The sequence below is a fragment of the Cheilinus undulatus genome, linkage group 10 (assembly GCF_018320785.1).
Source record: "Cheilinus undulatus linkage group 10, ASM1832078v1, whole genome shotgun sequence".
In the NCBI taxonomy this organism is placed as follows: domain Eukaryota; kingdom Metazoa; phylum Chordata; class Actinopteri; order Labriformes; family Labridae; genus Cheilinus; species Cheilinus undulatus.
The window spans coordinates 1,595,020-1,614,144 of NC_054874.1; the positions used below are offsets into that span (position 1 = coordinate 1,595,020).

The 19,125-nt window shown below is 39.0% G+C and overlaps 1 protein-coding gene across 1 annotated transcript; it reads right to left on the reverse strand.

Moving 5' to 3' along the window:
- Positions 1-1,651: 1,651 nt before the first annotated feature.
- On the reverse strand, positions 1,652-17,538 carry guf1 (GTP binding elongation factor GUF1). Its single transcript, XM_041797675.1, has 17 exons — positions 17,148-17,538; positions 16,768-16,879; positions 15,599-15,747; positions 14,477-14,557; positions 14,309-14,386; positions 14,138-14,221; positions 13,132-13,196; positions 12,844-13,047; positions 11,325-11,464; positions 10,994-11,117; positions 10,506-10,638; positions 8,876-9,019; positions 8,054-8,187; positions 5,629-5,730; positions 2,107-2,226; positions 1,946-1,982; positions 1,652-1,856 (listed from the first exon to the last, which is right to left on the reverse strand). The coding sequence occupies exons 1-17, from the start codon at positions 17,328-17,330 to the stop codon at positions 1,722-1,724; spliced, it is 2,025 nt and encodes a 674-aa protein (XP_041653609.1). The 5' UTR covers positions 17,331-17,538; the 3' UTR covers positions 1,652-1,721.
- Positions 17,539-19,125: the final 1,587 nt, after the last annotated feature.

The following is a 19,125-nucleotide window of genomic DNA, read 5'->3' on the forward strand; positions in this document are numbered from 1 at the left end:
CATATCTGTGAATTGGTGGATGTTTGATGTGTTTTCCGCATGTCATACCAGTCATCATCTGAAATGTCTGTATTAGATTCTGATTCCCATTTTTCTTTGATATACTGAGTTGAGTTTTTGTTTAAAATGAGCGACTGATACAATGCTGAAATAATTCTTATTTTAATTCCTTGATGTAGTTGTAGTATTAGCATGATCACACCATTCACTTTCTTGGAGGGGTCTCTTTTTATTTCCTTCCTATAATAATCTCTTAACTGTAAATACATGAAGAATTCATGTTTGTCCAGTTTGAATTTCTCTTGTTTATTCTGAAAGCTTAACAACTCCCCTTCCTTCTCTATAGTGTACCATGCTGTGATTCCTTTGTCGAGCCACTGTTTGAATCCTTTATCATAGCTGGATGGTCTAAAATCAGTATCAAATGCTACCCATTTCAACATATTGATTTCCTTCTTTAATTTGTCGGTTTTCATTATTTCAAACCATAAATTCAGGGAAAACAGTGTTATAGAGCCTGTATCATTCCTGATTTTCTTATAAATTTCTTTATCTCCAATAACACATTGAATTAGATATACACCAAACTTATTTTCAATATCTTTCCACTTTGCTAAGTAATCTGTTTCGCACCAACATAAGCCCTATCTCAAGTGGGATGCATAGAAGTTTTCTTTTAGTCTTGGTAAACCCATACCTCCTCTATCCTTTGGTAGCTGCAGAGTTTGATGCCTGCAATAAAGTATTTAAAAACAAAAACTTTGGGTTGATCAAACATGTGGCATGAACGTCACAGGAAAAGGAAAGTAGGGAACATTTAAAAGGAAAATGATTGAAAACACAAAGTTCAGAAGACTTTAACCCGTCTAATGAGTTTTTAAAGGGAAAACCATGGCTGCAGAGAGATTTTACCCTGGTTTAACCAAAGTATGCTGAAACAGAAAATAATGTTTGTGCTCAGTGTGATTTTAAGAAACAGAAATAAAATGAAAACTTACTGACCTTAATCGCATCACAGTCAATTCCTTTTATAATTTTTTCAGTTACTCATTTATTAGCCTGTTTATTTATGGTGATTAAATTTCTACTGCCACCTGGAAAATGATGCAAATAAAACCTAGAATTTGCAGATTTTGTGATAGTAATGAAGCGTAATGTGAGATCAAGCAGGGAGACTAACTCATTTCCATTCATTAATAATCACTCATTCACTGTTTTCCTGCTTTGGTAATCAGCTGGTCAGGGCATCTACTCACGTCTACCCACTGTTGTTTTAGAAGGACCGCCGCAACTCTCCTCCACCCCAGCGACCTCCATTCTATCTGATTGGTGTCCAAGTCAAGCTCCTCTGTGCCATCCTGCATCCCTTCATCTCATCAGTGTCCGGGTCCAGCTCCTCAGAAGTCCTATCCTCCTCCTTCCATCACCCCCACCAGTGTCTCGACTCCATAGGTGGGTATCTTAACCTCTTATCCTGTCAGCCTCACTACCCTTCAAACACATAAAGACATCACAATGGAGGCTATCCACCAAAGACAACTCACATTTACAAAATGTAAATAAATCCTTGTTAACTCATACTGAGACTCTCCTGATTAAATATTTGTCAAATGCAATGGAATAAAAGATTAGAAAAAACACAAAACAGCTGTCTATGTCACCAACATACCCTTTATTTAAAAAAGCAGCCTTTTAATATAGAATTTACACTATATACAATATCATTTGTCATTCCTTTTAAGAACATTAATGAAAGCATCTTTGGGGACTTCTACATTGCCAATAAGCCGCATCTTCTTTTTGCCCTCTGCCTGTTTCTTCAGGAGCTTCATCTTCCGAGTTATGTCTCCTCCATACTGCCAAAATACAAATTATATCCCCATTATAATATTTAAATGCATTTATTCCTTCAACAACTTTTAAGTCAATAAAAAGCTTCACTTACACATTTGGCAAGGACATTTTTTCTGTAGGCTTTTATTCTGAAAAGACAATAACAGTAATATCACATTTGTAAATCTATTTAGCACATTTCACATGAAGATTAAGGTCTTACTGCTGTGTACAGTAAAATGGTTTGCAGCTCACCGGAGCAGGCGTACTTACGTTTCCCTGGCTATGACCTTGCTGCCAATAGCAGCCTGAACGGCGATCTCAAACATCTGCCTTGGTATGGACTCTTTAAGTCTCTCACACATAGCCTTCCCTGTGGTGTACGCTCGGTCCCTGAAACAAAGAAAAATCCAATCAAAACCTTTGACTGTCCCGTCAAAAACATCATCCACTTCAGATAAATACCGTGCATCCAGAAAGTATTCACAACGCTTCACTTTTTCCAAATTTTGTTGTGTTACAGCCTCATTTCAACATGGAATAAATTAATTTTTTCCTCAATGTTCTACACACAACACCCCGCAATGACAACATGAAAAAGTTGTTTGAAATTTTTGCAAATTTATCAACAGTTGAAAACCAAAACCTCACATGTACATAAGTATTCACAGCCTTTGCTCAATTCTGTGTTGATGCACCTTTAGCAGCAATTACAGCCTCAAGTCTTTTTGAGTACGATACCACAAGCTTGGCACTTCTATCTATGGGCAGTTTTACCCATTCCTCTTTACAGCACCTCTCAAGCTCCATCAGGTTGGAGGGGAGCATCGGTGCACAGCCATTTTCAGATCTCTCCAGAGATGTTCGATCGGATTCAAGTCTGGGCTCTGGCTGGGCCACTCAAGGACATTCTCAGAGTTGTCCTGAAGCCACTCCTTTGATATCTTGGCTGTGTGCTTAGGGTCGTCGTCCTGCTGAAAGATGAACCGTCACCCCACTCTGAGGTCAAAAGCGCTCCGGAGCAGGTTTTCATCCAGGATGTCTCTGTGCATTGCTGCACTCATCTTTCCCTCAATCCTGACTAGTCTCCCAGTTCCTGCTGCTGAAAAACATCCCCACAGCATGATGCTGGACCACCATGCTTCACTGTAGGGATGGTATTGGCCAGGTGATGAGCGTTGCCTGGTTTCCTCCAAGCATGACACCTGGTATTCACGCCAAAGAGTTCAATCTTCGTCTCATCAGACCAGAGAATGTTCTTTCTCATGGTCTGAGAGTCCTTCAGGTGCCTTTTGGCAAACTCCAGGCGGGCTGCCATGTGCCTTTTACTAAGGAGTGGCTTCAGTCTGGCCACTCTACCATACAGGCCTGATTGGTAGATTGCTGCAGAAATGGCTGACCCTCTGGAAGGTTCTCCTCTCTCCACAGAGGACCGCTGGAGCTCTGACAGAGTGACCATCAGGTTCTTGGTCACCTCCCTGACTAAGGCCCTTCTCCCCCGATCGCTCAGTTTAGACGGGCAGCCAGCTCTAGGAAGAGTCCTGGTGGTTCTGAACTTCTTCCATTTACAGATGATGGAGGCCACTGTGCTCACTGGGACCTTCAAAGCAGCAGAAATATTTCTGTACCCTTCCCCAGATTTGTGCCTCGAGACAATCCTCTCTCTGAGGTTTACAGACAGTTCCTTTGACTTCATGCTTGGTTTGTGCTCTGACATGCACTGTCACCTGTGGGAGCTTATACAGACAGGTGTGTGCCTTTCCAAATCATGTCCAATCTACTGAATTTAACACAGGTGGACTCCAATGAAGCTGTAGGAACATCTCAAGGATGAACAGTGGAAACAGGATGAACCTGAGCTCAATTTTGAGCTTTGTGGTAAAGGCTGTGAATACTTATGTACATGTGACGTCTTAGTTTTTTATTTTTAATAAATTTGCAAAAATTTAAAAAAACTTTTTCCCATTGTCATTATGGAGTGTTGTGTGTAGAATTTTGAGGAGAAAAATGAATTTGTTCCATTTTGGAATGAGGCTGTAACAACAAAATGTGGAAAAAGTGAAGCGCTGTGAATACTTTCCGGATGCACTGTACATATGGACATAATCTGCATGTGTAATCCTTAATAATGAAGGCAGACTTCGCCCCTAAGTAAGTCAACCCATCCCTCTCCTAGCAACGTTTTCCAGCTCTGCCCTGAGGGTTTCTGCGGTGCTCCAAAGATGGGATTTATAAATCCTCCAGGGAGTTCTGGATCTGCCCTGGGGTCTCCTTCCAGGTGAACGAGTCCGAAAGTCCTCCACAGGGAGGCCAGGGTGGTACATTCACTGACCAAAAAACCTGCCTCCTCCGTCTGTCAGAGCTGATGTCAAATGTTCACAGGCATCTGTGAGCTGAGATGGTTTGACTCAGAAACATTGAATATATAATGCAGCTAGTGCACCTGCTAAAGATATGATTGAACCAAAGTCTTGCACAGTCTTGAGATCACAAAAGTTTAAAAAAGCCTGAATTTTGGCATGAGAATGCAATAGATGTGCAAAAAGATCTCAAACTCTTGCAGGTCTGAAACCTATAACACAGCTAAACGCCTATGAAATCTACACCCCCCCCCATAAGAAGCACAGCAAACACCTGCATGGTAGAGAACAGGGCAAAGTGGTCAATAATGGAGTTTAAAATGAGCCAAAGTTTGGATTATTTGTACAACAACTCTCTTATTAAATAGCCTTTAACTAGAATACTGTAAGCCTTGATAATTATATCCTATCTTATTAGATAATGCATGTGTAGATACTTGAATCCACCAGCCGCTGTGGCAGGTTGATGAAAAAGTTTAATTCCAACCCTGAGGGAGGGGGCCAGGAGGCATCCTGATCAGATGCCTGGACCCTTTAGCTGACTCTTTTCTGATGTGAGAGGGCGACAGCTCTACGCCAAGGTCTCTCTGGATGTCCAAGCTCCTCCCCCTATCTCTAAGGCTGAGCCCAGACACCGTTCTAAGGAATCTCATTTCAGCTGCTTGAACCCGCCATCTCATTCTGTTGGTCCTTCCCAGCTCATGACGATAGGTTTAGGGCTGGAACGAAGATCGACTGGTAAACTGAAAGATTCTGGCTCTGCTCCCTCTTTATGAAATCTGGTAAATAACCTGTGATACTGCAGTCTCAGCATCTATTCTACCCTAACCTATAAACAAGACCCTGTGGTACCTGATCTCCTTCACCTATCACATTATAACCTGACACATTCGATGTTCTAACAGCAATGATAACTTAAATTTTATGTTCTAACAATAAAAGTTCTCATGTTATAAGAATGTAAACTATTATGTAATAACTTTAAGTTTCACGTTCTAGTAATCTAAGTTATCACATTATAAAAATGTAAATAATCACATGATGATGTGATACTGAACCTTATTACTTCAGAGTGGAAGCCTCCTAATTGAGTTAGTTTTACTTATAGGCAAAAAATCTGCCACATGTCCTACTAAAGCCATCCTGAGCTAAAACTGTTTTGTAGATTTTCTTATTTTCTTTCTCTTGTTGAAGATAAAACACCTTTACTGTTTCAGAACACAGAGACTTACAAACACTCTGGATCAGAGAATCCAGCAGATCATTGTTACCCCACCCGAGACAAACGTCTAACTCCAGATGACTGGAGTGGAGCTTCAAGTTTAAGTTTATTTTTTTCAGGTTTAAGTTTATTTTCCAGGTTTAAGTTTATTTTCCAGGTTTAAGTTTGTTTTTATTCAGAGTGATTTTCAGCAGGAACAGGGACGGGTAGTACCTCTGAACAACCGTAGCGAGCTCTTCCACAGGTCGCCCGTTCAGCAGAATATCCATCTTAATCAAATCAGCGGTCTGGTAGTTGGCACTCTCATAGTCAAAACTGTGGAGGATGATGGGAAATACTGCGATTAGGCTCAGCTAAAAAAAAATCTCTATCAAAGATCAATGTTTTTCACGTTAAATAATTCAGTTTCCTCTGTAGCACCAGTTCTGAATTTATCACACAGTAAACAGTGGTGTCAGATTTACTTTGATGCTGTAGAAATATACAGAATATATTATCATCTAGATCAGTGGTTCTCAAATGGTGTGGCAAGGCCCACTAGTGTGCATTAAGGCAAGTCTAGGTGTGTCGTGGGAATTTGTACCATACATTATTACTACAACTTTATGGCAAGTACTGTAACCAGGCCTGCCCACGGATCTGGCTGGACCCCTGAAAAACCCCAGAGACTGGGACCTCCCCAGCTGGGATTTACTGATATCAGTGCATGTGTGTTGGAGCAGTAGCATTGGTGCTAGCATCCTGGCTAACAGTTACCTCATTAAGAGATGAAAAGCATGGTGAGCTATTATTGGGTTGAAATAGGGGTTGAAACTATCAATTCATGCTACTTTTAACCGAGTTAACCAATTTTTCTACCCATTTTTGCCACTTCTTTTGACAAACCATTTTGCTGCATTTTTTTTTTTTTTTAGCATTTTGTCACTTCTTATTACTACATTTGACCTATTTTTGCCACTTTTTTGGAACTTTTTGCCACATTTAACCCATTTTTGCTATTGTTTGGCCATTTTTCCCATCACTTTTAACCCCTTTTTACCACCTTTTAGTAATTTCAACCCTTTTTGCTACTTTTTCTGCCATTTGTTATTTAATTTACCACCTTTCTGACACTTCAACCCATTTATGCCACCTTTTTGCCAATTTTTGCCCATTTTTGCCTTTAATTGACCACCTCTTTGCCCAATTTTGCCCTTTTTTAATCACTTTTAACACATTTTAACCACCTTTGTACAACATTTAACCCTTCTTTTAGGCCACTTGAAACCCATTTTGCCGCTATTTTGACACTTTCAACAAGTTTTTGCCAATTTCAACCCATTGTTTGGCCATTTTATACCAATTTTCGCACATTTCTGACTTTTTATTGCCTTTTTTTGCCCAATTTGCCATGTTTTTCATCACTTGTAACTCATTTATGCCTCCTTTTGCCCACTTTTGCCATCTCCATGATCCCCTAATTGCCTGGGCCCCCAGAAAGCCCTCCCCTTTTCTCCCTTTATAGACCACCTTGACTATAACATTATTTTAAAAAGTCTTTTGTATCGATTTAAGTATGGTGTGCCTTGGGCGAAAAAAGTTTGAAAACCACTGGTCTAAAACTTTGTGTGTTCAATTCTAGTCTGGATTTAAAGCTGTGTTAATTTTAGCAGATTTAATATTAGTGTTTGGATTAAAAGGTTCTTTAGTTTTTCTTTAGTTTTACTCACATTTTTGCCTTTTTTAACCTCGATAATCTTAGCCTAGTTTTAGCGTGACCAATGCAGCCCTCCTCCACCCCAGCTACCTCCATCATAACTTATCTGTGTCCAGTTCACAAGGCATTTTCTCTGTTTGGAATGATTTAATCAGCCAAATTGTAAAATTATTTCAAAAATTAAATGTAAAAACATTGATGTTAATGCTCTATCAATATTTGAATGATTTAAAACATCATATCTGATATACATAGTGGAGAAATACTGAACTGTGGATTTTTAACGTAGAACATTTTAGTCTGGTTTTTGTCTCCTTGATAAACACTGAACTAACTTTACATCAGAGTTTTTATCACCAAAGATCTATTTTATCTAGTCTTCCTACTGAATTAAAGGTGAATGACAAACATTTTTAGTCAGATTTTTAGAATCAGAATCAGCTTTATTGGCCAAGTACACTAACGCAACAAGGAATTTGACTCTGTTTAGCTTTGCTCTCAATATACAGAAATTAAACATTAAATAATAATAATAAATTAACTTCCAAATATGTAGAAATTCAGATTTAGATATGTACAAGCTTTATTGATTTTATTTTTAGTATATACCAGTCTGTGAACATTGATAGTATGGTTGCAGGATGGGCAAAGGGTGCAAGAATGCTGACTTAATATGATAGAAACATGAAGGATGAGGGAGATTTACATGAGGAGAACAGATAGTTTAGGATAGCTGATCAGTGCAATGAACATATGAGGTGAGGTGTTTAGTCAAAGAAATTAATGTTGCTTTAAAGGCTGCAGTTATGAAAACTTTGAACCATCTACCATCAATAAACGCAGTAAAGAATGCTAGTCAGTTGAAGACCAAGATTTTATGGTATATTAGTCTTCAACTATAAAGTTTATGAATGTGGTCAGATATTTTAAATCGATTTTTACCTGGCGTATCCAGAGGATAGAGACTTGAGGAGGTCATAGAAATCCACAACGATTTCATTTAAAGGCAGAAGATACTTCATCATGACGCGCTGGTCGTCTATGTACACCATGTTCTTCTGGACTCCTCTGCGACTCTTTGAAAGAAAAAAACATAAATATATTTTTTACACAAGTCCATCCAGGTATTTAAAAATCATCATCATTCTGCTTTTCTCCTCTTTTTGTTTTATTTGAAATAAACTGGCAGAGAAGAGTTGGAACATTTTTCATGGACCAATCCACATACTCAGCTCTGCTGCTCATCCCATGCATGCATGATCCTTACTAGTGTGGCTCCATTTACAATAAGTCTGTTAGATAAGATTTTTTACCACGAAGCATTGTTAAAACACAGAAATAATTTATCAAACACTTATTTAATTACTTCTTATGCTAGGTTTATTTTGATAAAGTGTAATCTGACCTCCCTCACCAAAGACAGACTCGATAAATTGGCACCATACCGAACTCCAGAGAAATCCTCTACGAGGTAGGGAAGAGACCACGTTCAGGGAGATTTATGGAGCTTTCTTTTTTGCTATCTATAATGTTCTTTATCTGAAAATGCATGACTCTGCATAAATGATATGCCTTGATTCTTGAGAATAAAAACATCACATCTAAATCTAAAAAAACCTGCACATCTCTATAATAGTCTGTGAAAGGAGTATAAATGAGCCTTAAGTTTAAACGCTGATCATTAGTTCTGTTTATTTCTAATCGTCCCAGAGAAAGGTTTAACTGGCCGTAGAAGGACAGACTCACTGTTCTTCATAAGCTTACCAAACACAGAGTCATGATCTTCCCCGTGTAAGTGTCTGGTGTGAGAATAGTTCCCAGAACCATGGGCTCCAAGTACTCCGACACGACTGATCTGTCTGGGAACTGAGCCGGGTTTACGATGGTGATCTCCTGACAGCCGTGTTCCTGAAAGAGAAACAAAACAACATATAAACTTCATACTAGCGTCTCTAAAGATCTGTTCAGCAGTGTTTGGGGTAACGTGTTACAAAGTAGTCCTGTAAAGTACTCAGATTACTTTTCTGTTGTAATAAGTAATGTAACCCTTTAAATTTGCAGTTTAAGTACGTAATATTTTACTTCTTACTTTTCCTAGAAGTAATTCATTACTCAAATAAGATTTCATGATTTCAAATATTAAACATGTACAGCATAAAATTTCTAGAAGCATCGGTATGAGGAAGAAATTTTCACGAGGTGCAGGGATAAAGAGGTTGTTTGATTCTCACCAGGTGTTTATAGGTTATGTCTTTTTATGGTATATGGCAGTGGTTTTCAAACTTTTTTCAAGTTAAGTCAAAATCTTAAGGCACACCATATTCATATCTATACAAAATAGACTTTTTAAATGATATAACAGTCAAGGTGGTCCATAAGGGGGGATAAAGGGAGAGGTTTCTGGGGCCCAGACAACTGGGGGTGGCAAAAGTGGGCAAAAGGTGCCTGAAAGGTGGCAAAAATTGGTTAAAATGATGATAAAACATGACAAAATTGGGTAAAAAGTGGCAAGACAGAGTCAAAAATGGTTAACAATTGGCATAAGGGGCCAAAAAATTGGTTAATAGTGGCAAGACATGTTGAAAGTGTCAAAAAGGTGGTAAGAATGGGTTTCAAGTGGACAACAGGGTTAAATGTTGTAAAAGGTGGTTAAAATGGTTTAAAAGTGATTAAAAAATGGGCAAAATTAGGCAAAAAGTGGCCAAACAAAGGCAAAATGAGTGAAAAGCAGCAAGAAGGTGGCAAAAATGGGTTGAAAGTGTCAAAAAGGTGACAAAATGGGCTACAAGTAGAAGAAAAGTGGCAAAAAAAGGGTTAAAATTGCTAAAACGTGGTAAAAAGTGATTAAAAAATGGCAAAAAATGTCCAGATAATAGCAAAAGTAAGCAAAAACCATCAAAAAGGTAGCAAAAATTGGTAAAATGTGGCAAAAAGTTCCAAAAAAGTTGCAAAAAATGGATCAAAAGTATTTTTAAAAAGTTGCAAAATTGCAAAAAAGCAGCAAAAATGGTTTAAGTTGACAAAATAAGTGGCAAAATGGGTAGAAAATTTGGTTAACTTGGTTAAAAGTGGCATGAATAATGATCATTTCAACACCAATTTCAACTCAATAATAGCTTGCCAAATACTGCAAATGCAAATGGAATCCAGCCAGACCCCCAAGACACACCTAGACTTGTCTCAAGGCATTCTAGTGTGCTTTGCCACACCATTTGAGAACCACTGGTATATGGTTTGTTTGTTTTTTACTGTAAATATATTGTTTTTTCTGTACATATCAGCTTCAATTGCTCGTTAGATTAGCTGGCGACTCTAAATTGCCCGTAGGTGTGAGTGTACCTATAATGCTAGTACAATAAGAACAGAGAATATCAAAGCTGGAAGCAGTTTTCACCTTGATGAGTTTGGCTGAGGAGAGGACAGCCTTGTAGGGCACGGTGGGGGCAGTTACGATCACAGATGCATTATATTCCTGCTCAAGCCTCTGATTGAACACCTCCATGTGGAGAAGACCCAGGAAGCCCAGTCTGCAGGGAGCAAAAGGGTTAACAGAGGAGGGCAAGATTTAAAAATGCATTCATTTTAACAAAATCAGCAGTGAAATCAACATAATAAAAGTGAATTTTAATAAGGAGTATCAATAAGGATTACATTATCAGTAAAATTAACAATCTCCAGCCTTTCTGACTCTCTCCTCTCACTTCTTACTTCTGACCTCCTTCATTGACCATCCCAAAGAAGCTTTCCTAAAAATATCTAAACACAGTGACTCCTAAACAGGACTGAACTTTAGTTCTGTTAAATTCTCCTCTCTCTTGTGCATCTCTTGTCATACTCCCCTTAATTCCCTTGTTTCTCAGTATATCAGAGACTGTTCCTCACCTCCAGCCTGCACCCAAAGCCAGACTGCTGTCTCTCTGCACTGAGACGCTCGAGTCGTTCAGGGTCAGCCTCTCGATGGCGCTGCGGAGGCCTTGATACTCTGACTGATCCATCGGATACATGCCTCCGGGTCAAAATAACAAAAACAACATCAGGATTATTCTGCACTTGTACTGTCTAGAGAAATACAATATAAATTCAAGATTTGCTGTAGTAAACTACTAAATTCAAGGCCCCTGTACTTCATTCATGTGGTGTTTAAAATAATGACCTTCAATGGTAGGATTTTAGCCTGTAGCATGCAGCAGCTGTAAATCGAGATGCTTCTTACCAGCAAACACCATGGCTCTGGCAGGTTTGAACCCTGGAAGAGGATCCACCGGCTGCTCCTGGTGGTAGAGAGTGTCACCAATCTGGGCCTCTTTGACATCCTTCATCCCTGCTATTATGTAGCCGACCTGGCCTGCAAAACTGCAAAGATGTTAAAGAGTTAACGCAGCGAGAACGGTTGTATCAGTGGAAAAACCAACATGTGAGGAATGGCTATTAAACAGTGAAACTGTGCTTCTGAGGATAAAACTCTGTGGTTCTCAGTCACTCTGAGTGTTCTAGATTAAAGGTCGGGTTTTCACACACGTCTGCTGTAAGTCTCCAAACAGTGACGTCTTTAGTTCTCTGCTAGATGCTGACTGAAGTTCACGTGTTTTTGCTGAATGTTCGGTGCATGAACTGAGGTGTGTGGGGAACTCTGCACATCACAGTCATGTGTGTTTGAATTAAGGCTGGGAACTTAATCAAAAATTAGATTAAACTGCAATATGGCCTGCTGCAAATTCCAAATCGCAGAAGGTGCTATATTTCTTTAACCTGAAATTTGTGTCTTAATATCAGTTTAAAACTTTATTTTGCAGCAGAGATATTATGCTTTAAATATCATGCAGTCATTCTAGCAGCATATTTTTAGAATAGTGTACCAACAAAATCCTATTTTCTTCATTTTTATGGTTTTCTTTTTAAATATGAAAATTAGATAAAAATGATCATTCCCTTTAATACAACAGTTCATATCAAATTTGCAAAATAAGTTAAAATCATCACAATTAGATATCTTTTAAAAAATGTTCAGCCCTAGTTTAATCCAACATTGTGTCGGCTGTAGAACAGAATGAGTTATTGCTTGTTTTTGTTGGAAAATACATGAGATGATGAATTTAAAAATCTTATATGAAATCACAATTGCAATATTAGGTAAAAAAAAAATCGCAATTTGATTATTTTCCCAAATTGTTCAGCCCTAGTTTGAATGGAACTAAAGGTTTAGTGAAGGCAGAAAGGAAGTCCAAGATCAGGAACCTTCTGGACCATGACCATCATAAACTTCTGAAAACACTTTATAGAGTCTCCAGTGTGAACCACCTGAACTTTTCCTCATAAAAACAGGAGGAAAATCATCATGTTCTGCTCTATTGTTCTCATCTTTAGACCTGAACTAGCTAAGGCTTCATGCTTTGGTCCAGTGGAGTTTTCCAGATAACACCACCCAGCTACAGTCATCTACAGGCCTCTGTTTACTATAAACATTCATTACTCAGTACCAGCAGCAGCTACAGTGAGTCTGACTGTTTGTGAAGAGACTTCAGAGCGTTAGCTTTCTAAAGACTCCTTGTCTGTGCTTGGACTATAAACGGTTCAGACACAGCATTCAGTTTAATCTGGCTAATTCTACAGGGTTAATCCTGATTTTACTTATCATGTGAAGATCTTTGGTACCCATCAAGATCCCAGACCTTTGACTGGGAACCAGTACTCTAGTAGACCAAACTAGAAGAGAAGACAAAGATGACACATACAGCCCCTGAGTCTGATGCTCGTCTGGCCGCAGAAGCCCCAGCTCATTGACCTCATAGGTTTTGTTGAGATGTGCCGACACGATCCTGTCCCCTTTCTTCACCCGACCTCCAAACAACGCGATGTTAGCCACGACGCCTCTGTAGTGGTTAAAGTTGGAGTCAAACACCAGGGCTTTAAACGGGTCATCTGTACTCGCCACAGGCCTGAGGATGCGAACAAGGGACGTAAGTTCCACTTTTATACGTCCAAAATTCATTTCAGAGTAAAACCCAGATCAGAGTTCTTACGGTGGAATTCTGTTCACAACTGCTTGAAGGACTTTGTCAACATTTGTTCCAAGTTTAGCCGAAATCTGAAAAACAGTCAGAAAAAGAATGTAATAAGTGGGAGTAAAAACTTTACAGAGGTTAACATTCTTCTTTTTATAGTGTTTCCATCTACTTTAAAGATCACAGATTATGCAAAATCCTCTTTTTCAGGCTTTTCTAACAGAAATATGTGCCCCTGGCCCGCCCCCCCCCCCTCAGATTTTCCCTCATGATATCATGTGGGGAGTTAGCCCCGCCCCCAGGTTCAGTTGGCCTTTCCTGCTTTGAAGAAAGTTCTGCCCACCTCTCCTGATCCTCCTCTCAGCTGATCAGGAGAGCCACATCCATTTCCTGAGAGGGGCGGAGTCAGAAAGCTCAGTAACATTTAAAGCCACAGACACAGAAGCAGCTCGTTCTGAGCAGGGCTGAAACAGAGGGGTTTTTAGACATGCAGACATCCAATACTGGAGTGTTTTTTCAGCAACAAACTCCATAGGCATGTTTTGGGGAACTCTGAGACTGATATAAACTTGTCTTGAAGGGGTAAAAAAAAAAAGGGATCTTTCAAAACCACATTTTAAAAGCTTTTTAAGACCTGAACTGAAAAACATGGACACCACTTTTTGTGCAGAAAACACTCAACAATTAGAGACATGTGAGATTTTTCAGTACTCTGGACCAGAGCTGAATTTCTGATTTAATTTACTGGTTATAAAATGTTAAACTGTATAGGAAAAATATTTTTTTGGCGCCCAAATCTGACAAACATCCAGCACCAAATTCCCTCAATTCTGATGATTATTTATGCAGCAATCTGTGTAGGTAGATGACTGAAACCGTACAAGGCTGGCTAGAAAACGTAATGCCTTTTAACAATGTAAGTCCTCTCACTGGTAAGAGTCAGACTTTTTAAGCCCTTTGAATTAAAATGTGCAGTTTCAGACTATCTAAAACTTTCAAGGATCTGCAGGAATGCTGTTTTTACCTTTATGCATTCTTCTTGTGGAATATCAAACAGCGTCTCAATCTGTGAGCCCACTCTCTCTGGATCAGCGTTTTTTAAGTCAATCTAAGAAAGAAGAATAATAAAAGTTAAACGGCAGATTAAAACAGCAGAAACATGTGATTCAGTCAAAGTGAGCAGGTGTAAGTTCACCTTGTTGATAACAGGGATGATTGTTAACTGAGCCTCAAAAGCCAGGTAGAAGTTGGCCACTGTCTGAGCTTGAACCCCCTTCAGATGATAACAAGGATTAAAAACTGACTTTAAAGCTTCACTTTAATCCACACAGAACATTCTGGAGCTAAGAATCTGATTTCCTACCTGATTGGCATCGACAACCAACAAAACACCCTGACATGCAGAGATCGACCGAGATACTTCATAGCTGAAATCTACGTGACCCTGAGGGAGGAAAGGCAGAAGAGATGAAACTGTGTGACTGTGTACACCTACAGCAGGGGTCATCAAGTACATTTGCACAAAGGCCAGATTTAGTCTCAACAGAAACTCTGGAGGCCGGGTTTTCAAATACACAAAAATTAAATGAACATTTTGGTCTGAGTGAAATATTATTGCAGTAGTATTTGTATTTTCCTTGAAACTACAGGACATTTTTAGTCATTACCAGTGAGATCTATCCCTATTATCTAGAATGCAGCAGGCCTGACAACAGGATTGGCCGGACCCCTGAAAATCCAAGAGAATGGGCCCTCCCTAATTGTCATTTAGCACCAGTATTAACCCATTTTGACACTTTTAACCTATTGTTGATCTTTTTACCTCTTTAATCCAATTTTTGCATGATTTTTAACCCCTTTTAGACCACGATTCCTACACGTTTTATCCCCTTTTTGCCACTCTTTTATCCATTTTTGCCACTTTTCTTCTATTTTTGCCATTTTTTAACTCTTTTTATTACATTTTACCAACAATTTTTGTCACTTTAAAAGCATTTTTCCCACTTTTAACCTATTGTTGATACTTTTTGCCCCTTTTTGCCTCATTAACCCAGTTTTTGAAAGATTTTTACCCCTTTTAAACCACTTTTTCTGCATGTTTTATCGACTTTATGCCACTCTATTATCAATTTTTGCCACTTTTCTTCATTTTTTGTCACTTTTTAACTTTTTAACCTCTTTTCTTTACTTTCTTGCACTATATTTTTTCATCAACCAATTTTTAATACCTTTTGCACCTTTTTCCTCCTTTACCATTTTTTGACAATTTAACCTCTTTTCACAACTTTTCAACTCACAACTTCACACGCTTGTTTCACACACAGTACATTTCCTATTCTCTGCATCAGATGCTGATTTAGAGTAGATATTATTCTAGATTTCTTTGAATTATACAAGCCTATTATGGCTCTCTTTATCCCAGGTTTATCTAAGTTTGCACTTTGCTTTACCTCTCTGTTTTTTATTGAATGAAAGTCCTGCTTACCGGCGTGTCGATGAGGTTGAGGAGATACTGCTGACCCTGGTGGTGGTAGAACAGCGAGGCTGTCTGGGCCTTCACTGTGATCCCTCTCTCTCGCTCCACCTGTAGCTTGTCCAGCACCTGTTTGTTCTTCTCTGTCTTCACTATGGCACCTGGAATGTCCATAAAGAACACATTTCACCTTCAGTATCAACAGCTGAGGAAGTGTTAAACCTGCCTACATCACAACAGTGACCCTGATATTGATGAGAAATGAGACATTAGCTCTCCAAGGGTTTTCACAGCGCTAGGTAGGTCAGAAGCTTCAGAGCAGTGTTACTCAACCCTGCTCAACCAAAGAGCCAAAAATAGCAAACAAGTGGTATGTAATGGCAAAAGGTAGCTTAAATGGGTGAAAAAAATAGTGAAAAGGGCAAAAATTGGATAAAAGTGGCAAAAAAGAAGTGACTCAAATGGGCAAAAACTTGTAAAAAAAAAAAGTGGTCTTTAATGACAAAAGGTAAATTAAGTGGGTGAACATGGGGAGAAACAACTAAGAAAGGGCAAAATGGGATAAAAGCTTGGAAAAAGTGGTATGAAATAGCAAAAGTTAGCTTAAATTGGCAAAAATGTGATAAAAGTGGCAAAATTGAGAAAGAAAGTGGCAGAAATGGGTTAAAAGTGGGAAAAAAAAGTGGTATTTAATAGCAACAGGTAGCTAAAATGGGCAAAAAATGGGTGAAAGTGGCAAAAATTGGAAAAAAAGTTGCAGAAATGGGTTAAAAAGTAGGAAAAGGTGGTATTTAAAAGCAAAAGGTAGCTTAATCGGGCAAAAATTGGTGAAAAGTGGCAAAAATTGGAAAAAAGTGGCAGAAATGGGTTAAAAAAGTAGGAAAAAAGTGTAATTAAATGGCAAAAGGTAGCTTAAATGGGTGAAAAGTGGCAAAAAATGGTGAAAAGGGCAAAAAAGTTTCCCTTTTTAAGGTTTCTAGAGGAATAGTATTTAAAATTAAGACATAAAAGAGGCAAAAATAATCACAAGAGAGCTCCAGAGTAATGCTGCGATCAAACGCCTAAAAAACTTGAAGTACCTGTGGGTGGCTCTGACATCTCTGGGAGGGAGAGGCTGACTCCCTTTAAACGAAAGAAAAGCAGAAAGAAGAAACTGCTGACAGGTGTGATGAGGAGCGTACCTGTCATCTCCAACAGTCTGTCAGCCAGAGTGCTTTTCCCGTGGTCGATATGAGCGATGATGCTGAAATTCCTGATCCTGTCTGGAGGAAACTTAGAGAGATCTACGGTTTCCTGAAAGATAAATGAGACATGCTGATTAATAACTGCAGTCATTTAGGCTGCATTCACACCACAAGCCTTAAAACAAATCTACATTTTTGCTCAGATCTGATGTTTTTTTTCTGTTCATTGTTTGTCCTGCAGTGTAAAAGCTGCCTTAATGCTTACAGTTGTGATTTGGTCTCAGTCTGCTCTCTGACAACCTTTCTCTAACCAGAACAGTTTATTATGGACAGAGCTGAGACAGGTGCAGCCGGATCATGCTGACGTCAGTATTTACCTTGTCCGTCTGTGAGCTCATCCTCCTGGTACAGGTGAGAAACACAGTCAGCCTTTTCATCCATGGATGCCTCAGCAGTATGTGGCTCATTTTATGGCTCTGTCTGCTACATCTATAAACTCTGAGCTGTAAAACACGTCTGAACAGGGATGTCTCACAGAGTTTAACCAGAGAAAATGACATGTTCACGTCAAGCTCACATTAAACTAAGCTAAATGCATTTCCCCTGCTGGTAGCTAACGGTCCGTAGGAAACCTGTGGACGATCGTTTATTACATTTATGCTTCCGGCGGGGAAACAACACGAATACATTTTTAAAAATCTTATTTTTTATATGAAATGATCCTACAGTGAGTCCCGTGCAGGACGTGACCGGGCGCTGACATCTTGGATTACGTCACCGGTCAGGACTTCCTCCTCCTCAGCGGTTAGCGTCCATCACGTTGGTGCACTACCGCCACCTTCAGGTAAGGAGGGCTTATTGCACTAAGATAAGATCATACTTTATGGAACCCCAGAGGGGAAATTCTTTCCTTAGCAAGGTTAATGGTGGTTGGCAAAAAACTAGACAGACAAGGAATGCACTATATTATATTCTAATTTATATTTATACATCCATACACTATATGGACAAAAGTATTCAGCCACTGGACCATTCCAACAACAGGGACTGTGATGACATTGTAACTCAAATCTACTTTAACATGGATTTGGCCCCCTTCTGCAGCTCTTACAGCCACCACTCTTCTATGAAGGTTTGCTCAAGATTTTTGAGTGTTTCTGTGGGATTTTGAACCCATTCATTCTGTAGAGCAGTGGTTCTCAACTGCTTTATTTACGGGACCCACCATCAACTCCTCAACAAGCAAAGTGACCCAAATTTTGGAGATTTTGATTTTTGGTCAGTCAGATGTTTTTAAGTGAAAAAAAGTTGAGCTTGAGCCTAAGACAGTACAAAAGGAGAAACAAGACAATGAAATAGGGCAAAAATGCATGTTTTATAGAGTCTCACAAGCTGCTTTTCCATTACCCTTAGAAATGCCCAAAAATCTAAATAGCGCAATAAATAACTGGTAATTAAACACCTGAATTTCAGAAAAACCTCTCTGATATCGAAAAAAAAATTACGCACTCATGAGGAGTTTTTTTTTCAGACGTTTCGATATAGACTTATAACACAAAAGTGTAACGGAAACACTTTTTCCGCATTTACACATCCCAGGACGTGACATACGGTGTCACATGGTGCATGAGGACAGAAGAGGAGACTGAGACTTTTCTTAACATCATACTTATACCCTTACATGTGGCTTTTACCATACATACAGACTTTGCCTCTGAACTATCCTCTGTTGCCTTCGTCTTTTGTACAAAATTATCAAGGCACTGAATTTTTATATTTACCTATCTGAGATTGAGCAGTGGAACAGGTGTACCTAATAAAGTGATTGTTGGAGATGCATGATAGATAAAAATGGGAATATAAGACGTGCATGTTGGTGAAAATAAAACAAGAAGAAATCCAGTAAATTTGTTGTTTTTTATTGAAGCAGAAAATATCACTCATCCATACCAAAAACTGTCACAACAACATTAAAAAGTTGTGCAATACTTTCACAAAAAGGAACATGTGAGCTGTGGGAATGAAAGCGTCGGTACTGAAGAGCGATCCGGTGGGAATGCTGCAGCAACGACAACCAATCAGAGTGCTGATCATCAAAACACATTTAGTTACTGGTTCTTACTTCAAAAATACTGTGAAACACTGATGATTTATTTTATGTGTGCAATACCAACGTGTGTGGGTGGCAAAATGTGGAAATGACCCCTGAAATTCAAAAGGCTTTTCTAATGTGATCTAATTTAAAAAAAAAAACTCCAACAATATCAACACTTCATGAATGTGTCACCAACTTTACCCCCAACTTTACAAGGGAGCTCAGAGTTCCCTCTGTCATTTGGAGATTAAGTATGCATA